This window comes from Ranitomeya imitator, chromosome 1 (genome assembly GCF_032444005.1).
Source record: "Ranitomeya imitator isolate aRanImi1 chromosome 1, aRanImi1.pri, whole genome shotgun sequence".
Lineage (NCBI taxonomy): Eukaryota > Metazoa > Chordata > Amphibia > Anura > Dendrobatidae > Ranitomeya > Ranitomeya imitator.
Window position 1 is genome coordinate 728,513,543 of NC_091282.1, and position 24,983 is coordinate 728,538,525.

Here is a 24,983-nt window from a genome sequence, read left to right on the forward strand (position 1 = left end):
TACCGGTGAATGTCAAAAATAAAAATAGATACCAATAAAAGTAAAATTAATTGAGACATCAGAAGGTTAAGTGTTTTTGAATATCCATATTGAATTATGAGCCCCATATAATGCTCCATACAGTTCATGATGGGCTCATAAGATGCTCTATATAAAAATGTGCCCCATATAATGCTCCATACAGTTCATTATGGCCCCATAAATGCTCCATATAAGACTGTGCCACATATAATGCTCCATACATTTCATTATTACCCCATAGATGCCCCATATAAAGCTGTGCCACATACAGTATAATGCTCCATACATTTCAGTATGGCCCCATAGATGCTCCATATAAAGCTGTGCCCCATATAATGCTCCATACTGTTCATTATGGCCCCATAAATGCTCCATATAAAGCTGTGCCACATATAATGCTCCATACAGTTCATTATTACCCCATATATGCTCCATATAAAGCTGTGCCACATATAATGCTCCATACAATTCATTATTGAATATTGCCCCATAGATGCTCCATATAAAGCTGTGCCGCCACATATAATGCTCCATACAATTCATTATTGAATATTGCCCCATAGATGCTCCATATAAAGTTGTGCCGCCACATATAATGCTTGCTCCATACAATTCATTATTGAATATTGCCCCATAGATGCTTCATATAAAGTTGTGCCGCCACATATAATGCTCCATACAATTCATTATTGAATATTGCCCCATAGATGCTCCATATAAAGCTGTACCACATATAATGCTCCATACAATTCATTATTGAATATTGCCCCATAGATGCTCCATATAAAGCTGTGCCGCCACATATAATGGTCCATACAATTCATTATTGAATATTGCCCCATAGAAGCTCCATATAAGGCTGTGCCGCCACATATAATGCTTGCTCCATACAATTCATTATTGAATATTGCCCCAGAGATGCTTCATATAAAGCTGTGCCGCCACATATAATGCTCCATGCAATTCAATATTGAATATTGCCCCATAGATGCTCCATATAAAGTTGTTCCGCCACATATAATGCTTGCTCCATACAATTCATTATTACCCCATAGATGCTCCATAATATGGAGCATCTATGGGGTAATAATGAATTGTATGGAGCATTATATGTGGCGGCACAGCTTTATATGGACTCCATATAAAGCTGTGCCACCACATATAATGCTCCATACAATTCATTATGGCCCCATAGATGCTCCATCCATAATATGGAGCATCTATGGGGCCATAATGAATTGTATGGAGCATTATATGTGGCGGCACAGCTTTATATGGACTCCCTATAAAGCTGTGCCGCCACATATAATGCTCTATATAACGCTGTGCCTGTGCCGCCACATATAATGCTCCATACAATTCATTATGGCCCCACAGATGCTCCATATAACACTGTGCCGCCACATATAATGCTCCATACAATTCATTATTACCCCATAGATGCTCCATCGGATGGAGCATCTATGGGGTAATAATGAATTGTATGGAGCATTATATGTGGCGGCACAGCTTTATATGGAGTCCATATAAAGCTGTGCCACCACATATAATGCTCCATACAATTCATTATGGCCCCATAGATAGATGCTCCTGCTCCATATATAACGCCTGTGCCGGCGCCACATATAAATGCTGCTGCAATAAAAAAAAAAAGACATACTCACCTCGGCTTGACTCTCGTCTCTGCCCGCCCGCTGGTCCTCACTGTCCCGTCTCTCCGCACTGACTGATCAGGCAGAGGGCGGCTCGCACACTATACGTCATCGCGCCCTCTGACCTGAACAGTCAGAGCGCAGAGACGGGAAGATGGAGCGGCGCCCGGCGCGTGGATCGTGGACAGGTAAATATGATACTCACCTGCTCCTGGCTCCTTCTTCCAGACCCGGACTGTGGACAGATGGTCTCCGCAGACTCCGGGCAGTGGCGGGCGCCGGGCACGGCAGCTTCTGAGCTTCTTCACCAGCGGTCATGTCACTCGTTGGGTACCGCGGCGCCGGCCCGGCGCTCATTACAGGATGATCCACGCAGCGGTAGGCTGCAGCAGTCACAACAATGCCGATTGCCGACGTGCCGTGTATGTCCGTCGGGTGGGGCCCCCTCCCATTCTGGGCCCCGGTACGCTTGCACCGGTTGAACCGGCGGTATGTCCGCCCCTGACTTTGAGAACCCCCCACAGATGTCCCTACAATGTATGAGCATGCCCACATTAGTCCTCACACTGTAGGATTGCCCACACATTACACCCCAATCTGTATAATGGCCACACACACAGCCCCCAAACTGAATGATGGCCCTCACATTAGCCTCCAAACTGTAGAATGGCCCCCACTTTAGCACCCAAACTGAATAATAGCCTCACTCTTTATAAGGGCCCCCACAGTAGTCCCTATAATGTATGAGAGCCCCCACAGTAGTCCCTATAATGTATGAGAGCCCCCACAGTAGTCCATATGATGTATGAGGGCCCCACTACTGTTTCAGAGTCCCCCATCGTTTGATGCATCAATAAGTTTTAATCCAAATAAAAAACATCATATACTCACCCATTCCAGTGTCCTGACGAGTCCTCCGGCAAGGGCTGGGCAGACCAATGCGCTGTCATCGGTCTGATGCACCCACAGGACATCAGAGTTCTGTCACCGTGCCGGAACTCTGATATCCTGCTTGTGAATCGGCACCTCTGCCATTCTATAGACCACCGGCTTAAAGCAACTTACAGTCTACAGAACGGTGAGCGGTAGTGCAGGGAGATTGTGTCTCCTGGCTCTACTGTGGGGCTTGACTGAATTGGCGTGCACAGTTGCGTAGGGTAGCGTAGTTCTGGGTGGGACCCTCTGAACGCGGGGCCCGGTAGCTATGCTGCTGCTCAGACCAGATACTGAAATAAATGCAGACCACTGAATAAATTGGAGCTGCCCAGACTAAATCTTTCAATTCAGACCCATAAATTGATAAAGTTGTTAGACAAAACACATAAATAAATTCATATCCCATGTCAGGCACCATCATATAATGCAGGCCTAAAACAAGACTCATAAATTTAGACTCCAGACCAGAGTAAATATGCATTCTCACAACTGTATATATCGATAGACTAAGACCGGACCACAATGAACGGAGTGCATATAAAAATTTTCATGTGGAAAAATAAAAATAATATAAATCGTTCTAAATAATAACTCCTTTTCTGAAAATATATTTAATTGAAAAGCTTACATTCGGTTATTTATCCTAATATTAGTTATTTTATGTAATTTAAGATTTCATTGCATTAAATGAAAAATTAACAGTTTTGCTGTTTCTGAATAATGGTTCTGCACATACCTGTAAATGTATTCTACAAGTGAGACTGATTTATGCTACTGGACTGTCTACAGACTTTCGCCCTCATTGTCATCGCTGATGGGAGCCATGTTAGTGTAATGTAGTCTTTTCACTGGATGCTAAGTTGCCTGCCAAAAGTCTTCTTAATTATAGTGCTGTGCATTTTGTTTATACTAATACAGGGATTAAGAAGTTATATTAATTCTGTTTGACATTAGTAGTGATAAATAGCAGAAACATGTAATTTGCCTTTTCTTATGTGATTGAAGGAAAAATGTTTGTTGCATTCTGGATGATTTGGAAGATTTGCCAGTAAAGGGCTCATATTTTTTTTGGGCTCATAGTATAATTATTTGCATTTTTATAAGTTGTAGAAAATTCCCTGGAGTTTAAAATTTGATAAGAAAACCTTTAAAATCGGGTAATGAAATACAAGTCAACTTAGCATTATTGATGCCAAAGGCACTGCAGAGGATTATGGAATGAAAGGTTAAGGGCCAGTGATGATAACACAGGGCTGTGTTTGGTCATGGAATAAACCATCACTTGTTCTGGTTAAAGGTGCCTTCACACTGAGCAATATTGCAACGAGAACGACAACGATCTATGACGTTGCAGCGTCCTGGATAACGATATCGTTGTGTTTGACACGCAGCAGCGATCCGGATCCCGCTGTGACATCGCTAGTCGTTGCCGAAAGTTCAGAACTTTATTTGGTCGTTAGATCAGCCTGAATCGTTGTGTTTGACATGAAAAGCAACGACGTCAGCAACGATGAAAGGGGCCGTCGCAGCGTCTTGTTGTGGCCAGGTAGGCGTTATGCATTACAAAAGTAGACGCCTTTAAATTTAGCAATGTCGCTCGTAGATAGATACGCAATTATTTCGAAGATCCCAATATATTACAAATTACAAAAGGAGACGCCATCTGTCATAATGGCCTGGGAGATGGTGTGAACATTATTATAGTAATGTAATTATCACCATACTCCCAAATGCATTCCAAAGACAAAAGGTGATGCCTACATCACATTATTACATTGAAAAAGGCACCCCTTTACATTACATTACAAAAGGTGACGCCAACTGTCACGACAGCCTAGGAGGTAGGTGTGAACTTTACGTAAGGGCGTATTTACAATGCATCACTATTACAAAAGAAGACCCCTTTAAATCACATTATTACATTACAAAAGGTGACGCCATAACGTTATATATTTCAAATGGCTTTGTTGTTACGTCTCACTGAGAACGCTGATAGGTCACATCGGGGTCATGTGTACCTGCGTTCCGAAATATAAACCGCGACTTTACAACTTTTCAATCACTTGTGCGTACTCTGCCATCCACGAGCATCTCGTGTGTGTCTTGGTTCGAAATCCATCGTGTTCCTTCTCCATCAACTCGTGGGCGTCTTGGCTGTAACTTTTGAGCGACCTGTTTGTAGATCTTCAACTCTGCAGCGTTCTCAATTAGTACATCTACGGTGAGTATATCCTTGTGCTGTATTCATTTGCCATGCAGCAATACTAATTTATGTGTATAGAAATAGATGTATACTACATCTCAGCAGTGATTTTTTTAGAGCTTTCACGTTTATAACCAAAGACGCTTTAGCGTCGTAGTATTTCCCTTTTAAGTGGTAATGCAAACGATTTTGTAGTATGGTGTGTTTCACCAACATGAAATTGGCCATTGACAAAATAGCAACCAATAGAATGTACAAATTTTTCAACTCTCAAAATGGATAAAAATAGCCCTCATCCCATCCCCAAATGGTGGCTATGAGGAAACACACAAACGGCCCCCATCCCATCCCCTAAATGGTGGAAATAGTCCCACGGACCATCCCATACAAAAAATGACTGATAACAATAGGAACGGCATACGGCTCTTCAAACTTTTATTTTTTGCTGTTTCTTAACTTTTATTTTTTTATTTTTTAAAGATGTCTACAAATGAGCAGGACTTTGTTCGGGCACTCATAGAGATGTACCGCTCCCTGCCCTGTTTGTGGAAGATAAAATCTAAGGATTATAGCAACCGTTACATGAAGAGAGAAGCGTATGAGAAGCTGGTGGCCGTCTACAGGGAGTATCATCCCACAGAGACCGTGGATGAAAACATTGTGAGGAAAAAGATCCAGGCTCTCCGCACAGTTTTCAAAAAAGAGGTCAACAAAGTGGAAAATTCTAAGAAGTCTGGGGCCGGAACTGAGGAAGTCTATGTGCCCAGGCTGTGGTATTACGACCTGATGGCATTCACTAGAGACCAAGAAATCCCTCGCCCGTGCCAGACTGTGACTAGCCTTTGTGAGCCATCGCCCGAAGATATCCTGCCTGAGTCTCCTGACGACCATGTAAGTAGCCCCAAGCTTCCCTTCTTGTAGCATGCCGTGTGTCTTGTATGTTTATGAGACTGCATGGCTTCCAGTAATAGTGAGTCACGTTGTTCATGTTTAATCCCCCTGATGATAACAGCTGCCACTTCCTGTGTCCGTAATTAACATTGTGTCTTCCGCACATTCGTACAGTATTGCCGGCCAATGTAGTTCTGCACAGCTCTTTAACCCCTTTGTTTTTTAACCCAGGTAACTGTTCCTCATAGGTTCCAATGGGCATAGAGGTGTTTGGGGAGGTGTGGGCTCTCTAGGGATGTGTGGCAGAGTCGTTTGTATGTTATTTATTTTAAATTTTTCTTTTTCATGTAATTGCAGGTGCCTCTGCAACAGCGGGAAACAACGGAAGCGAACAATGTCCAGTCCCCTCAGTCCTCCAGTAGCCCGTCTGTCGAGGAGCAGACATGTCCACTGCGCCCATCTAGAAAAAGAAAATCAACAGCAGCCACACCTGTGGATCTCCTGGCAGTGGCCAACAGCATCTTGTCGAAGCACGTCACAACCAAACTCTCCCCATTCGCATCCTTGGTTGAGGAACGTTTAAACAGACTGGATGATACCCAAAGATCTCACGCGGAGAGAATAATGTTTGACGTTATGAACGCGGCAGCCGCAGGAAAACTATGCGACACATCAACATTGAGCATTGACGTCCGTCAGCCCAGTGCCCATTTTTATTGGGGACACCAACAGGAGCCCATGCACAGCACTCCTGTCCGCAGACCTGGGCCACATAATTCTCAGTTCCGGACACCACCTGCACCCCCTTCTTTTGGTGACTTATCACAAGGACCTCCTATAGCCACGCACCACTACAGTGAGATGGACACTTACTACCAAAATTTGTAGTGTTGTAGTTTAAATAAATGAGACTTGTGTTTTAGATGCTCCACAAGTAATCCCCTATGCCTTCTCCCCTGCAGGCATCCTCCTGGCACCCGGTCATTAATCCCCTATGCCTCATCAACATTAAAAAAGTATTGAAATAACAAATAATAAAATTTTTAATACAAATAATAAAATTTTTGGTTTCTTACATTTGTGTATGTACTACGTGTCTCTTTGGCTTGGCAATAAATGACGCCGCTGGTCAATATACTACGTTGCTGGGCAATATGCGACGGGGACATGCGAATGCTAGAATACCCAATACATTACCGTCACATATAACTATATTGTTAACGATATCGTTGCTTTTTGTGACGTAGCAACGATATCGTTAACTAAATTGTTGTGTGACGGTAATGTATGCTGGGAGATCATTGGTCGCTGGGGAAAGTACAGCACTTTTTGTGGTTGCTGAATCTCCCGCTGACATCGCTGAAACGGCGTTACACACAGCATGTGTAACGCCGATTCAGCGATGTCGTCACAAGAAACAAGGGAAACATTGGGTTAATAAGTGCAGGGCCACTCTTAGTAACGTGATGTTTACCATGGTTACCGTTGTCAATGTTTAAAAAACAAACAGTACATACATTCCCGCTGTATGGTCAAGTCCCTCGCCTTCGGCTTCCCGCACTGACTGGTGAGCGCCGTCCGGTAGTAAAGCACAGCGTTGACATCACCGTTGTACTTTACGCCCGGCGCTGAGTCAGTGCTGGAAGCTGAAGGCGAGGGACATGACTATACAGCGTGAATGTAAGTATGTATTGTAATTTTTTTTTAACATTTACAACGGTAACCAGGGTAAACATCGGGTTAATAATCGCGGCCCTGCACTTAGTAACCCGATGTTTACCCTGGTTACCCGTGGACTTCTGGATCGGTGCTCGCTGGAGAGCTGTCTGTGTGACAGCTCTCCAGCGACCAAACAGCGATCGACATCATTGTCGGTATCGCTGCAGAGTCGATGAGTGTGAAGGTACCTTTAGAATATGGTGAACATCTACTAATATATATATACACACACACATCAGGAAATCACTAGTGCATAGGATGCTGAAGACTCACAGGTTTCATATGATTGATACAGAAGTAGAGTATGTTCATAGATATATATGTTTATTGGTATGTATTGGTATGTATGTAAAATAATAAGAAATAACAAATAGATATATCGTTATGTTCACATTTATTACAGAAAAAGGAGTATCATGGGTCATCCAAAAATTGTTAAAAATGAGCACTTTTACACAAGAGCACTTGAACCCCCCAACAATATCATCCATAATACATGGTATAAGTTATGCCAACAGTTACGTTACAGCTGTTGATACTGCCATGGGACAGCCCCTGGCCCATTGAAAAAGTCAGAGTATTTGTCCCTGCTATTAGTTGCATCATCACAGTACCTTCCAGAACCCAGACTTTCCAAACCACAAACCCTGTGCGCGTCTAGACGCCATTCGCCCTGGGTTACATCTCCGTTACCCTGGTCCACAGAGTCTACATACTGTGTAGGGCTGTATGCAGTGGCATCACGGCGACGTAGAAAGTTGTGGAGGACACAACAAGCAAGCACCACAGAGTCAATAGACGTTAGTTTCATGTTTAGTGCTGTGTGGAAAACCCGAAATCGGTTTGCCATAATTCCGAATGCATTTTCAACAACGCGTCTAGCTCTTGAAAGTCTGTAATTAAAGATTCGTCGTTCCGGTGTCAGAGTCTTCTGGGAGAAGGGCTTCAAAAGGTTCGGATGCAGTGGGAAAGCCTCATCTCCGACAAAGACAAAGTTCATGTTTTCTGTTGTGTCACTGTTGGGCGGCAAGGCAAGTTTATTATTTTTCAAGCGTTCCCCAAAATCTGTGTGCTCCAAAACTCCTCCATCGGATACTCTCCCGTTAATCCCAACAGACACACTTATGAAATCATAGTTAGCATTTACGAGGGCCATGAGAATTATGCTGAAATATCCCTTATAGTTATAATAAAAGGAGCCAGAGTGTGGTGGTTGGGTGATGCGTACATGTTTGCCATCCAAGGCCCCACCGCAATTCGGGAACTGCCATTGCTCCTCAAATCCCCTAGAAATCTCTTTCCAGTCATCCGGGGTCTGTGGGAAAGGCATGTAACTGCGGTGTAAAACTGAGACAATAGCTTTGCATGTCTCTGGGATGATGACGCTGAGTAGGGATCGGGATATAGCTGCGCTGTAATGCAAGTCTTGCATAGACCTGCCAGTCGCCAGGAAACGCAGCGTGACAGCCAGCCTCTCATCCACAGGGACAGCTGCTCTCATCTGTGTATTTTGCCGCCTGATATAAGGTTCTACAGCTGCAAGTAGGACATTAAATGAGTCCTCCGACATTCTCAGGTAGTTACGAAAATCATGCGGGTTGTTATCCTGCAGTTCCCTTATAAGGCCCATATGGGACAATTGATTCCTCTTCTGCAGCCACTGTTTGGTCCACATGCGGCGCTGACGCTTTACACGATTGTTTCGCGCTTGAACCTCCAGCTGGTTGTGAGCTTCTACCAATAACGCGGCCGCAACAATCACAGGTACATCCGAATGAGACATGGCAACCTGAGAAAGGAAAAAAGAAAAAAAAAAATTACTACATATAATTTTCAAAACTTACACAAGACATCCAATACTGTAATGCATTCTCCGTTGCGTCACCGATGCTGCACCATTTGACAAAAATGTTAACATAGGATGTAAGGTACTATATATATATATATATATAAATATATATATATACTGCAAAGAGTTTGTATGTTCTCTCCGTGTTTGCGTGGGTTTCCTCCGGGCACTCCGGTTTCCTCCCACATTCCAAAGACATACTGATAGGGATTCTAGATTGTGAGCCCCATTGGGGGACAGTGATGATAATGTGTGAAAAACTGTAAAGCGCTGCGTAATATGTTAGCGCTATATAAAAATAAAGATTATTATTATTATTATTATATATATATATATATATATATATATATATATATATATATACACATACATACACACACATACATATATACATACACAGAGATATACATGGCTAATTGTAAGCAACGTTAACACAACAGCATATAACACAACAGCCATACCCCATAGATACCCTCCATTAAATGTACCATCCACTGAAACAAACAGGACGATGAGCGCTGCTGATTTATAACGGGAACGCCAAATAGTGACTTCTGGAGCCGACGTCACACCCGCGACGGTGTGCATAAATGGAGACGCTATAGCATTGCGAATTGCGCGCCAGAACGGTAGAATCAAGGACCTCCTCTGGGCGTGGCTGGGTGGTGCCATACAGCGTCTCTCTTGCTAAAATGGCGGCGAGACAGCGATGTCCTCCTTTGGGGCAGACAGAGGTCCGTTTTTTTGTAAAAAAAATGGATGCCATGGACTATGAGGGCCGGGAGAGTCGCCCAGCACACCCAAATCTACATAAGAATGAGGTGTTGCGCCACATTGCCCAGAAGATGGAGCGGAGGTTCGGCATCCGGCGCAGTGCGCTGCAGCTACGCAAAAAGTGGGCCGACCTCCGGTACAAACAGCCACTTTATCTGGCAACGTTGCGGGCAGAGACCAGGCAAGGCAAGTAACAGTATAGTGTAATTGGGAGACACACAGTATCGGGAGGGGGGAATAGGGACACTCGCACTGCCGTGTGGCGCTTCCCACCTTCTATATATGTACCTCGATTTGGGGAGTTAAATTTAAATTTTATTCCTTTATGCCACTGGCCTAGGTTTGTTATTTGTGGGGGTGTCGGAAGCTCTGTACTTTGGTGTGTAAACATTGTGTTTCTTTATTTTTTGTGTATAGAGAGACAACGCCAGCAGAGGACTACAGCGGCCAGCAGCGTACGCCCACAGCCAGGGCCGTCACGTAAGTTACCCCTCATGTCTGGCAATTGCGATGGCGCCTACTTAATTTTTTATTTAAGTCGACAGCTCTGTACTTCTGGTGTCTAAACCTTGCGTGTCTTTTTTTGGGGTGTAGAGAGACGCCGCCGGCAGAGGACAGCACCCACTGCAGCCAGCAGTACAGCGGCTAGCAGCGGAAGCCCACAGCCAGTGTCGTCACGTAAGTTAACCACCCTTTTTTAGAATTTAATGACGCCATACGGGCCATTAGTAGGGAGGTTAAATATTGTGTACATTACAGGTGCAGTAACCCCACCGCAGGCCACAACCCCGCCCTTTCGCCACCCATCTTCCTCCCCCGGGTCGGCGTCATTCTCTCCAGCGACAAGCATTCGTAAGTGACAAAACCAGCGAGCGCTTCACCACAGTCAGTTCAATTGTTAACCAGATATGTATTTGCTTCCTTTCAGCAGCAGGAGCTGTGGCCCGAGCCAGGGGATGGGTGGTCAGCAGCTCTGCGGATGAGCAACAGGCGTCCCTTTTCCGTAAGTATTGAGAAAGTGGGAGGGGGTTATCGGTGGGATGTCACATTTGACAACGACTAAACGGACCCTAAAACATTGAACCTAAAAAAAGCCCTCTGGGGCAGTAGAAAATTGAGTGTGTAGTTACAAGTACCATTTTACAATAAACGAATTACTAACGATCATTACCAGCTATACGACCTGGTCGTGATCGTTGGTAAGTCACTGTGTGGTCGCTGGGTCGCTGTCACACAGAACGATTGCGTTAACAATATCGTTGCAACTTCACAGAAATCAAAGATATCGTTACAAAAATCGTTATTTTTGACGGTACGGTAAAATTGCTGGTTATGTAAACACATGCCACCGTTGCAGCTTTATCACTGTCCATTCTCCAACCTCTTCTATCACAGAACTGGACACCGTGAGAGAGCTGCTGGCCAAGCAAGACCGCCTGGAGCGGACAGCAGCGCTCATGCTGCAACAAGTACAGCAACATGGCCGCACGCTGCGACACCTCTTGAGGCGTGGGAGGTTCTGATTTTTTTTTTTTTCTTTCATTGTTTGGGATATTGTTCTGTTCCTTGTTATTTTTCAGTTAACAACATAAAAAAAGTTTGATTTGACACAATTATGTTTGGTTTATTGTGTCTATAGCCACCGGCAACACACCGTGCGCCAAGAAACGTCGCCACACACACTTTTTGGCCCACATAATATCTCCAGTAGTTAAAAATGAAAAGACTGCAGCTTGGTGTGTCTGTAGTATACAGATATGAGGTGGGCCAAAAATATTACATGCATCTCCATAATCACACAAATTGAGGGGACAATGGTTGTCACACGGTACATATCTATGCTCACCTGCCAGGTGTCAGAAATAGTGAATTCAGGAGCCTGTATATGTTTATCATGAATTCATTTTTCTGACACCGTACTTGATGAATATAGATAGCGTGACAGTGATTGTCTCTTGATCAAAAAAAAATAAGGTCAGTTTGTGAAAAAAAAAAATTTAGTTTACCAGTTGTGAGCTGTTTTTATTTACTTGCGGAGCAGGCCAGGGACAGCTAAGCCAAGGTAGACACAAAAGAGTTGGTTGGCCTTACCATATAGTTTGCGCAAAAAATGCTACACAGCGCCAAATAGTTTGCAAACTGCATCCGAAAGTGCCTCCATCTTGTGTGTCCGCTTACCAGATGCACAAGATAGCTGCCAGATATGTTTTATACATTACTATACCATATACTTTAGATAAGCATTGCGTCTAGCATTACTACACAGCCATTACTATACAAAAAAAAAAAAATTGAACATACCGTTTATGAGCAATAAAAGAACCGATGAAGACGCCGGCAGTGGAGTACGGCGTTCCGAACAGAACGTTCACGGTAGAAGAGGATCGTAGCTGGAGAAGGATCGTTCCGGACAGGACGCTAGAAATGCAGGGAAAAACAGGCATACGCAGCTCTCGAACAATGTGAATCAATCGCTGTAGAGTCGCGGTTTATATTCTGAGACGCCGGGACGTCACATCCTGGGTGACACCTATCTGGGTGTCACCCACCTGGGTGACACCTATCTGACTACGCTGCCAATTCATCGGATCGTTAACCACTGCTGTTTGACGTGAAGCAAGCAACCAGCGACAACGATCCGTGAGTCGCTGTTACGTCACTGTATCGCTCCGGCATCGTTCGAACGTTGGTGTGTTTGACGTCTCTACAGCGATCTAAACAGCGACGCTCCAGCGATCGCCTTTTGGTCGTATCGTTGTCTATATCGCTGCAGCGTCGCTCAGTGTGAAGGTACCTTAAGTGTCATGTCCTTATCCTTGTTTTGTGTTTAGTTAGCTGCATAAATATTGGTTCTTGTCCATATCGGTAGATCAGAGGTATATTGTTAAGTTCACCAGGTGAGGTGGATCCTCTAAACCCCAGGTCCAGTTGGGCACACGGACCTTGGGTGCTGATGTAGGAAGCTGGATAGCATGTGGGCAGTGAGGACTTGGCACACAAAGAATACTCAGAAGCAGCAGGACGAATGAAGTAGAACCTTGCAGGCATTGAAGCAAATAAAGCACAGTATGCACACCAAACCAAGAGGTCTAGACACAATCCCAAGACACAAGTGTGCGTGTCAATGGGCTTTAAAAAGTTCTAGAGAGGCTATGTAATTGATCCATGCTGGGCAACCTGCAAAACTGGATGTGGAACATAACAGATGGCAACAGATCCAGGAGAAGGGAGCGAAGCCCAGGATATCCGGGACAGGTGTGTTACATATACAAAGAGCAGAGAATGTGTTGTTGGATAAGGACATCCTATGGGTTTACTATTCTTGGATTAAGGGTTCTTTTGCAAACTATAGCAAAATTAAAGTGTAATCTACCACATGGTAGGCTACTCCTATGTTTGCTAGTCATCCATAGAGATGCAGATTTGTGAAATTTATATTGACCATAAGAAAGTGAAGTAGGACCCTTAATCTCAACAAGTCTTAAAAAAGTCACATGCAGTTCTGGACTGGAGTGCCAAAGGCACACCAGTAGATTTGACTCTGGGAGCCAACTGTTCAATACAAATATTACAGTGGGGAAAAAAAGTATTTCGTCAGCCACCAATTGTGCAAATTCTCCCACTTAAAAAATGAGAGAGGCCTGTAATTGATATCATAGGTAGACCACAACTACGAGAGTCAAAATGAGAAAAGAAATCCAGAAAATCACTTTGTCTGATTGGGCAAGATTTATTTTGCAAATTGTGGTGGAAAATAAGTATTTGGTCACCTAAAAACATGCAAGACTTCTGGCTCTCTCAGACCTGTAACTTCTTCTTTAAGATGCTCCTCTGTCCTCCACTCATTACCTGTAGTAATGACACCTGTTTGAACTTGTTATCAATATAAAAGACACCTGTCCACAACCTCTAACAGTCTCACTCCAAACTCCACTAAGGTGAAGACCAAAGAGCTGTCGAAGGACACCAGAAACAAAGTTGTAGCCCTGCACCAGGCTGGGAAGACTGAATCTGAAATATACAAGCAGCTTGGTGTGAAGAAATCATCTGTGGGAGCAATAATAAGAAACGGGAAGACATGCAAGACCGCTGAATCTCCCTCGATCTGGGGCTGTACACAAAATCTCACCCCATGGGGTCAAAATGATCACAAGAACAGTGAGCAAAAATCCCAGAACCACACGGGGGGACCTAGTGAATGACTTACATAGAGCTGGGGCCACCATAAAAAAGGCTACCATCAGTAACACACTACGCCACTAGGGACTCAGATCCTGCTGCCAGAGGTGTCCCCTTGCTTAAGCCAGTACATGTCTGGGCCCATCTGAAGTTTGCTAGAGAGCATTTGGATTATCCAGAAGAGTATTGTGAGAATGTCATATGGTCTGATGAAACCAAAGTAGATCTGTTTGGTAGAAGCAAAACTCGTCGTGTTTGGAGGAGACAGAATGCTGAGTTGCATCGAAAGAACACCATACCTATTGTGAAGCATGTGGGTGGCAACATCATGCCTTGGGGCTGTTTCTCTGCAAAGGGACCAGGACAACTGATCCATGTACATGAAAGAATGAATGAGGCCATGCATTGTGAGATTTTGAGTGCAAACCTCCTTCCATCAGCAAGGGCATTGAAGATGAAACGTGGATGGGTTTTTCAATATGATAGTGATCCCAAGCACACCGCCAGGCCAACAAAGGAGTGGCTTCGTAAGAAGCATATGAAGGTCCTGGAGTGGCCTTGCCAGTCTCCAGATCTCAGGCCCAAAACATCACTGCTGTAGAGGAGATCTGCATGGAGGAATGGGCCAACATACCACCAACAGTGTGTGCCAACCTTGTGAAGACCTACAGAAAATTTTTGTCCTCTGTCATTGCCAACAAAGGATATATACCAAAATATTGAGATGAACTTTTATTAATGACCAAAAACTTATTTTCCACCATAATTTGCTAAATAAATCATGCCAAATCAGATAAGGTGATTTTCTGGATTTGTTTTCTCATTTTGACTCTCATAGTTGTGGTCTACCTATGATGTAAATTATAGGCTTCTCTCATCTTTTTAAGTGGGAGAACATGTACAATAGGTCGCTGACTAAATACTTTTTTTCCCCACTGTACATTACCCTCATTCACAATATTACCTTGGTTTCTATGTAATAATAAACTGAGTCATTTATTAATTGAATAGTAAGATACAGCCTTGAATATACACAGCCAATCAAGTGGTTTGGGACCCTCTCCTTCACAGGGCCCCCCCGGGGGATTCTCCTGTTCTTTGGGTCAGTCTGACTTGTCACATGTATTTTCTTGGAGGCCAACAATGATGATCCGGGCACTGCTGCACATGGGGTCATAATGTTAATAATATTCTATGCACCCCAATGAGAATATTGGTAGCAGGGTATGGCAGAGCAGCATTGAATGATGATGGTAGAGAACTGCATAAAAGCATAGTAAAACTGCAGGAGCCATCATGGTACTTTATTTTTGGAAACTCGGAACTAGGAATCAGCTCTTTGTTTCGAGTAGAAATTGGACTAAGATTATGCATATATCAGGGCTTGTTTTGGTCCCAGGAGAACGAGATAGCTTCAAAGTCCATGGAGCTTGGCAAGCCTCTTCAGTTAGCTATGAAGTATTCTGGTGGTTAAGGATACAAGGAGCCAGGTTGGGAAAACTTGGCTTAATTTTAAGAAGGCAAAAATAGGATTAAAAGCGTAAAAGCTTAGTCAGGTACAAAGCTGGAGTACATCTGATCTGGTCTTGAGTTATGCTGTCCATGTCTGTCCACACTCAAGACACTTATTAACCATGTGGCTCTAACTGCATGCACAATTAGATAAAAGATATTGCTGTGAATGGCGGGAGGTTGCTTGGTGGCTCATAGTGGACCTTTTTCCCTTAAAATAGTTTGATTTTACACTATTTACACTTCTTTCTATCCATTATCTTCAATTGAGACAAAACGTGATATTATTCCCAGTTTCCTTCTCAGCCTACACACCTGATTACATCCAACAAGTGCTTATCAGCATTTACTTATCGATTGTCCTGTTAATTCTGTTTTTTATTTGAGAAAGACATGTACAGAAAGAGAAACAGAAAATGCATGGTGCAAAATGACCATACTTTGCAATCAAGCAGAGCACAAAAAATGAAGTTTATTGAGGAGGAAGGTCCTGGTAGGGCACTACCAAGTCATATCCTTTTGCATTGACTGCAAAACTCACAGTGAAACAGACAGGAAAAAAAGTTTTATCAAAACAAACATAAGAATTGTAATCAGGGCTGCCACTAGAAATTTCGGGGCCCCATACTGGCAAAATTTTCGGGGCCCCCTTGAGACTCCGCCCAGGCTCCACCCCAGCCCCGCCTCCAGGCTCCACCCCTCGAACTGTCCACAGTCCCACCGCTCTCTCTTGGAAAAACTCCACTTCTCACCAATCACACATTAACAGTTCCCATCACCAGATCACACATATAGCAGGCAGCTTTTGTTTTGGCCAAAAGATTTTTTAAGCCGCCACCATAACACGGTAGACACTTTTGGCCGGGCCCTACTCTGCTGTAACCTATTAAATATTTGTTAAAATATGCAATACAATTTAGGTATATTTTTATTTATTTTTCAATTTTTAAAATGCCCAATAATATCACATAGAAGGAACAAATACCACAACACCATGACCAGATGACATATTACCACCACAGTGATCGAATAATATCACATACAAGGAACAAATACCACAACACCATGTCCAGACCACATATTACCACCACAGTGATCGAATAATATCACATACAAGGAACAAATACCACAACACCATGTCCAGACCACATATTACCACCACATAGTGACTGAATACTACAATTCTGATCAGTAATTTTTAAAAAAGCACCATACTATCACCATAAGTGCCATTATACACAGGAGATCTGTACTTAGTATGCAGTGTCTGTGTACAGATAATATAGTGATCACTAGTGAAATTATACACAGGAGCTCTGTATACAGTGTATAGTGTCAGTGTATAGGTAACACACTGACTCACCAGTGACGTCTCTAGGTGAAGTCCTTCATCTTTCATCCAGCACAGACCGCCATCATTTCTCCCAGCCAGGACTTCTCTCTGCAGGAAATAACACAGTTATCTCGAGCTCCGCTTGCAGAACACATTACTTAATTTTTCACAACTTCTCCATTACACCATATGAAGAAGGCGACATAGTATCACTCTATACAGTAACAGGACCGCCCCCCATTTAAAACAGTATACTCAAAAAATAAAATAAATACATCACTGCAGTAATAATATCCCTAAATTAGCCCCTATGGTATTAACAATATCACCCAGCCTGGCCCCGTGTGTCTCATTCCTGGCGTCAGCCAGATATTCTCCCATCCTGCCCTCATGAGTATCCATTCTGCCCCATATGATCTCCTTATCCTGCCCCATATGATCTCCTTATCCTGCCCCATATGATCGCCCCATGTGATCTCTCCATCCTGCCCCATCTGTCTCCATCATATCCATCCTGCCCCATGATCCTGCACGATCTGTCTCCAATTCTGCCCCCAGTGTCTCCAATCATGCCCCATGTCTCCATTCTGCCCCCTATGTCTCCAACCATGCCCCCATGTCTGCAATCCTGACACTTGTCTCCAATCATGCCCCCTGTGTCTCCATTCTGCCCCATCTGTCTCCAATCCTGCCCCATCTGTCTCCAGTCATGCCCCCATGTCTTTCATCCTGCCCCGTGTCTCCAATCATGCCCCGTATCTCCATTCTGCCCCGTGTCTCGCATTCTGCCCCTGGGTCTCACAGTCTGCCCCTGTGTCCAGCATTCTGCACCTGTCACTGTGTCCAGCATTCTGCCCCTGTCACTGTGTCCAGCATTTCTGCCCCACTGTGTCCAGCATTCTGCCCCAATGTCCAGCATTCTGCCCCTGTCACTGTGTCCAGCATTTCTGCCCCTGTCTCCAGCATTCTGCCCCACTGTGTGTCCAGCATTCTGCCCCACTGTGTGTCCAGCATTCTGCCCCACTGTGTGTCCAGCATTCTGCCCCACTGTGTGTCCAGCATTCTGCCCCACTGTGTGTCCAGCATTCTGCCCCACTGTGTGTCCAGCATTCTGCCCCACTGTGTGTCCAGCATTCTGCCCCACTGTGTCCAGCATTTCTGCCCCACTGTGTCCAGCATTTCTGCCCCTGTGTCCAGCATTTCTGCCCCTGTATGTCCAGCATTCTGCCCCACTGTGTCCAGCATTCTGCCCCACTGTGTGTCCAGCATTTCTGCCCCTGTGTGTGTCCACCATTCTGTCCCACTGTGTCCAGCATTTCTGCCCCTGTGTCCAGCATTTTTGCCCCACTGTGTCCAGCATTTCTGCCCCACTGTGTCCAGCATTTCTGCCCCTGTGTGTCCAGCATTCTGCCCCACTGTGTCCAGCATTCTGCCCCACTGTGTGTCCAGCATTTCTGCCCCTGTGTGTGTCCACCATTCTGTCCCACTGTGTCCAGCATTTCTGCCCCTGTGTCCAGCATTTTTGCCCCACTGTGTCCAGCATTCTGCCCCACTGTGTCCGGCATTTCTGCCCCTGTGTGTCCAGCATTCTGCCCCACTGTGTCCACCATTTCTGCCCCTGTGTTTCCACCATTCTGCCCCTGTGTGTCCACCATTCTGCCCCACTGTGTCCAGCATTTCTGCCCCACTGTGTCCACCATTCTGCCCCTGTGTGTCCACCATTCTGCCCCACTGTGTCCACCATTCTGCCCCACTGTGTCCAGCATTTCTGCCGCTGTGTGTCCACCATTCTGCCCCACTGTGTCCACCATTCTGCCCCACTGTGTCCAGCATTTCTGCCCCTGTGTGTCCACCATTCTGCCCCACTGTGTCCACCATTCTGCCCCACTGTGTCCAGCATTTCTGCCCCTGTGTGTCCATCATTCTGCCCCTGTGTGTCCAGCATTTCTGCCCCTGTGTGTCCATCATCCTGCCCCCCGGGCCCCCCTGGATCGCAGCAGCTCTCAAAGAAAAAAAAACAAAACACAACTTCTTACCTGGCCAAGCTCCAGCGCCGGGTGAAGCTCCCTCTCCAGGCTCCACACAGACGCACTCGCCGCCGGGCCCGGCGGCTGACAATGACGTCAGACGCCGGCGGCGGCGAGTGCGCACTGCGGCCCTATTCAGCCGCCAGCCTCAGACTGGCTGGCGGCTGTTAATAGTGTGTTAATAGTGTGTTAATAGTGTGCCGCTGCCGCAGCGCCTGCAGGGGGGGCCCGGTGACCAGATGAGACGGGGCCCGATGCGGGCCCCCTCTGCTCACCGGGCCCCATACGCCAGTCACGGCTGTCATGCCCTGATGGCGGCCCTGATTGTAATATAAATCTTGTAATACTATCATAATGCTATTAGATGGTATGATTATATGTTACAAAGAATCTGAATCAGATGTAAAATAAAGAAAAGGCATAATCACATTACACAGAACCGGGCACAATTAATGGATAGTTGTTTTTGTAGAATTACCAGAAACAGCCTAAGCTTTCCCCCTGTTCTAACATTGGGCTGTTGAAATCCTCAGCTGTGATAAATTAAGCTACTTATTAATCTAATTATTGTACATTCATCCAAGCAAACTTTCAACTTTCATGTGACTTGAAAAGACCATTCAACCTTATTCCTCCTTCCCTTTAAAGGGCTCAACCTTCCACCAATTAATATACTTCTAATGTGATACCAAGTGGAAAAAAAATCCTTTTCTTTAATTACTCAATGGAACAATGGTGACTTAGAAATCTCAAATGCTTTAGGAGAGTTCCTTTGATAGACAGCTCAATAGTGTCCCAATGCTAGTGATGACTCAAAGAGAATGCACTTCTCATTATAATCACGGGGCTGGAAATTAGCTAATAAGAAGGTGTGGAATGAAGACAAAGTTTCACGAATTCCGACATTGGATGTAAACTGCTGAATTATTACAAAAAAAAAGAAAACAAAAAAAGAGCATTCTGCCTATAACCTCTTGGGGGGTTTACCAGCTTACAGCTTAAGTCTGCAGTCATGCTTTAAGATTGCAGACTTGTGAATCCTCATGGCGTGCACTGTCAGGATTTTCCAGTAGCAGGTGAGCATGTGACCATATGTATGCGATTTACATATACGTGCTCACGAGTCAACTAAACATGCATGGCCTCAATCAGTAGGCTTGCATTGAGCGAGGCCCCGGACATGTCTAGTTGGAATGTGGCTGAAAGTATGCAAATCACATACTTGCAGCCATTTGACCAACCGCTCCCTGCATCAGAGAATCCTGACAAAACACTGTGCTCACTGTCAGGATTCACATAGAGTGACTGCAGACTTGAGCCCTAAGTTTGGAAGACCCCTTTAATTCTTTGTAATACAAAATGAAAGCTGTGTGTAAATAAATTACAGTGGTTATGTGATGTACTTTTTTACAGTTACTATGTGTGCCTTACAACCTCACACGCTCCAACATATGTTATGTGCTATAAATGTATACTATACTATATAAATTGAAGCATGGAATAGTTTATTGTGACTGCACTTCAGTATGCTGTCATTATTCTGCCAATTTTACAAAAAACATATTTTCTCTATCTAAATTTACAAAAATGTGATCTAACTTGATTACTCAGCTAGAATCGTCTCCTAAAACTCTTATTTGCTTTTACAATCTGCATTTGCTTTCCAGCTTGGATCTGCTGATTAACCCATCATCTGCTGTAAGCATAACCAACTCCTGTCTAGAGCCTGTTCACATTACTATTACTACTGCAACAGATTTGTTTCTTCTCCATAAACAAATTTGCCTCTTCATCTCTGCTCTCTGTGGCTATCAGATGTTTGCCTATTAACTCTTTGTCTGCTGAAAGCATTACAAACTTACTTTTGGATTAGGTCACATTACAAATGCTGCTACTATCTATACATCTTCAGTTTCTGTGCTTGTCTACTCCTCAGGCTCTGTGTTTTCTGTTTGCCTTCTGTTCTGGTCTTCGCTGTTTAATGTACCATACGGCAAGTCCAGCCCATTGTGCCATCACCCTCGATCCGTATGTTCACCCTGAGCGGCGCTTAACAAATCCACCTCACCAGGTGAGCCATAACAGCATCGTGGGAGCTATGTTTTCCGTCGTTATAGTTGCCAACTCTGCTAGAATGCCAGGGCGGCTGTCAGAAAAATGGCAGGGACAACTTGGCAGATTTCCCAGGTGTCGTAGAAGCTTCCTGGAACCTCAATGTTAGCATGGAGATGCATATTAATGGAAAGGAAATGGATTGAGACTTGTAAAAGGTGGTATAGTTATGAGTAAAGAAAAAATGGCGCTTTGTGCTGCAAGCAAGTCCAAGTCAAATAGTTTGCAAGTCCTTCATCTATTGCAAGGATTAAAGGTTCCTGTCTCACATAACGATATCGTTAACGATATTGTTGCTTTTTGTGACGTAGCAACGATATCGTTAACGAAATCGTTATGCATGACAGCGACCAACGATCAGGCCCCTGCTGGGAGATCGTTGGTCACTGGGGAATGATCAGGACTTTATTTAGTCGCTGGATCACCCGCTGACATCGCTGAATCGGCGTGTGTGACGCCGATTCAGCGATGTCTTCACTGGTAACCAGGGTAAACTGTTATGACCTGGTGGTCAGGACTATAATGGACCTGGTGGTTAAGAGCACACAGAATGACCTGATAGTCACTGATAATTAAGGACGAGCTCTGGGACGTGGAAACTCTGCTGACCGCAATCCCTAATCCTATAACACACACTAGAAATAGCCGTGGATTGCGCCTAACGCTCCCTATGCAACTCGGCACAGCCTAAGGAACTAGCTAGCCCTGAAGATAGAAAAATAAAGCCTACCTTGCCTCAGAGAAATTCCCCAAAGGAAAAGGCAGCCCCCCACATATAATGACTGTGAGTAAAGATGAAAATACAAACACAGAGATGAAATAGATTTAGCAAAGCGAGGCCCGACTTACTGAACAGACTGAGGATAGGAAAGGTTGCTTTGCGGTCAGCACAAAAACCTACAAAAAGACCACGCAGAGGGCGCAAAAAGACCCTCTGCACCGACTCACGGTGCGGAGGCGCTCCCTCTGCGTCCCAGAGCTTCCAGCAAGCAAGACAATAATAAAAATAGCAAGCTGGACAGAAAAATAGCAAACCAAAGAAAAACAAACAGGAACTTAGCTTCTGATGGGAAGACAGGTCACAAGAACGATCCAGGAGTGAACTAGACCAATACTGGAACATTGACAGGTGGCATGGAGCAAAGATCTAAGCGGAGTTAAATAGAGCAGCCCACTAACGACTTAGCCTCGTCACCTGTGGAAGGAAACTCAGAAACACCCAGAGGAAGTCCATGGACAGAACCAGCCGAAGTACCATTCATGACCACAGGAGGGAGCCCGACAACAGAATTCACAACAGTACCCCCCCCTTGAGGAGGGGTCACCGAACCCTCACCAGAGCCCCCAGGCCGACCAGGATGAGCCAAATGAAAGGCATGAACCAGATCGGCAGCATGAACATCAGAGGCAAAAACCCAGGAATTATCTTCCTGACCATAACCCTTCCACTTGACCAGGTACTGGAGTTTCCGTCTCGAAATACGAGAATCCAAAATCTTCTACACCACATACTCCAACTCCCCCTCAACCAACACCGGGGCAGGAGGATTAACGGATGGAACCACAGGCGCCACGTATCTCCGCAATAACGACCTATGGAACACATTATGGATGGCAAAAGAAGCAGGAAGGGCCAAACGAAATGTGTTGTGAATTCTGTGGCAGAGTTCACTCCTGTGGTCACAAGTGGTACTTCGGCTGATTCTCTCTGGGATCTTCCGTTTGTGGAGGAAAGTGGTACTGCAGCTTCTGAGTTTCCTCCCTCAGGTGATCTGGTGAGCTCGTTAGCTTCTTCTCTACTTAACTCCACCTGATGCTTTGATCTATGCTTCCTGTCAATGTTTCAGTGTGGGACTTGTTTTTTCCCTGGATCATTCCTGTGGCCTGCTGCTCTGCAAAGCTAAGTTTTGCTTATGTTATTTTGTTGCTATTTTTCTGTCCAGCTTGCTTTATTGGTTTTTCTCACCTGCTGGAAGCTCTGAGACGCAGAGGGACCACCTCCGTACCGTTAGTCGGTGCGGAGGGTCTTTTTTTCCCCTCTGCGTGGTTTTTTATAGGTTTTTGTGCTGACCGCAAAGTTATCTTCCCTATCCTCGTTCTGTTCAGCTAGTCGGGCCTCACTTTGCTAAATCTGTTTCATCTCTATGTTTGTGTTTTCATCTTACTCACAGTCATTATATGTGGGGGGCTGCCTTTTCCTTTGGGGAATTTCTCTGAGGCAAGGTAGGCTTATTTTTCTATCTTCAGGATTAGCTAGTTTCTCAGGCTGTGACGAGGCGCCTAGGTTCTGGTCAGGAGCGCTCCATGGCTACCTTTAGTGTGGTTTGATAGGCTTAGGGATTGCGGTCTGCAGAGTTCCCACGTCTCAGAGCTCGTTCTATTATTTTGGGTTATTGTCAGTTCACTGTATGTGCTCTGACCTCCATGTCCATTGTGATTCTGAATTGCCTTTCATAACAGTACAGGAAGCCAAAAGTGCTAATGATTCTCAATAGAGGGAAAAAAGAAGTTCTGAGACCATTTTTTTTTCTTTGCACTGTGTTTTGTCTTTTTTTCCCCTAGACATTTGGGTGGTTCAGGACACAGGTGTAGCAATGGACATTAAAGGTCTGTCTTCATGTGTGGATCAGCTCACGGCAAGAGTTCAAAATATTCAAGATTTTGTGGTCCAGAATTCTTTGCTTGAACCGAGAATTCCTATTCCAGATTTGTTTTTTGGAGATAGAACTAAATTTCTGAGTTTCAAAAATAATTGTAAACTATTTCTGGCTTTGAAACCTCGCTCTTCTGGTGACCCAACTCAACAGGTTAGGATCGTCATTTCTTTTTTGCGCGGCGACCCTCAGGACTGGGCGTTTTCTCTTGAGTCAGGAGATCCTGCATTGAGTAATATCGATGCGTTTTTCCTGGCGCTTGGGTTGCTGTACGATGAGCCTAATTCAGTGGATCAGGCAGAAAAAAATTTGCTGGCTCTTTTTCAGGCTCAGGATGAGATAGAGGTATATTGTCAGAAATTTAGAAAGTGGTCAGTGCTCACTCAATGGAATGAATCTGCGCTGGCAGCAATATTCAGAAAGGGTCTCTCTGAAGCCCTTAAGGATGTCATGGTGGGATTTCCTATGCCTGCTGGTTTGAATGAGTCTATGTCTTTGGCCATTCAGATCGGTCGACGCTTGCGTGAGCGTAAATCTGTGCTCCATTTGGCGGTATTACCTGAGCTTAAACCTGAGCCTATGCAGTGTGATAGGACCTTGACCAGAGTTGAACGGCAAGAACATAGACGTCTGAATGGTCTGTGTTTCTACTGTGGTGATTCCACTCATGCTATCTCTGATTGTCCTAAGCGCACTAAGCGGTTCGCTAGGTCTGCCACTATTGGTATTGTACAGTCAGAATTTCTTCTGTCCGTTACCTTGATCTGCTCTTTGTCATCATATTCTGTCATGGCATTTGTGGATTCAGGCGCTGCCCTGAATTGGATGGACTTGGAATATGCTAAGCGTTGTGGGTTTTTCTTGGAGCCCTTGCAGTGTCCTATTCCATTGAGAGGAATTGATGCTACGCCTTTGGCCAAGAATAAGCCTCAATACTGGACCCAGCTGACCATGTGCATGGCTCCTGCACATCAGGAGGTTATTCGCTTTCTGGTGTTGCATAATCTGCATGATGTGGTCGTGTTGGGGTTGCCATGGCTACAAGCCCATAATCCAGTATTAGATTGGAAATCCATGTCGGTGTCCAGCTGGGGTTGTCAGGGGGTACATGGTGATGTTCC

General features: G+C 44.7%; 2 protein-coding genes across 2 annotated transcripts; one reads left to right on the forward strand and one right to left on the reverse strand.

Moving 5' to 3' along the window:
• Positions 1-5,305: 5,305 nt before the first annotated feature.
• On the forward strand, positions 5,306-6,722 carry LOC138658064 (uncharacterized). Its single transcript, XM_069745631.1, has 2 exons — positions 5,306-5,703; positions 6,061-6,722. Exons 1-2 carry the CDS (start codon positions 5,335-5,337, stop codon positions 6,589-6,591), a joined length of 900 nt encoding a protein of 299 aa, XP_069601732.1. The 5' UTR covers positions 5,306-5,334; the 3' UTR covers positions 6,592-6,722.
• A 1,077-nt stretch (positions 6,723-7,799) lies between these two features.
• Positions 7,800-12,832, reverse strand: LOC138644519 (uncharacterized). Its single transcript, XM_069733006.1, has 2 exons — positions 12,347-12,832; positions 7,800-9,211 (listed from the first exon to the last, which is right to left on the reverse strand). Exon 2 carries the CDS (start codon positions 9,203-9,205, stop codon positions 7,946-7,948), a length of 1,260 nt encoding a protein of 419 aa, XP_069589107.1. The 5' UTR covers positions 9,206-9,211; positions 12,347-12,832; the 3' UTR covers positions 7,800-7,945.
• Positions 12,833-24,983: the final 12,151 nt, after the last annotated feature.

Coding starts and splice junctions, on each gene's coding strand:
- LOC138658064 (XM_069745631.1), top strand. CDS start 5,335: ATGTACCGCTCCCTGCCCTGTTTGTGGAAGATAAAATCTAAGGATTAT. Junction 5,704..6,060: donor CTGAGTCTCCTGACGACCAT/GTAAGTAGCCCC, acceptor ATGTAATTGCAG/GTGCCTCTGCAACAGCGGGA.
- LOC138644519 (XM_069733006.1), bottom strand. CDS start 9,205: ATGTCTCATTCGGATGTACCTGTGATTGTTGCGGCCGCGTTATTGGTA.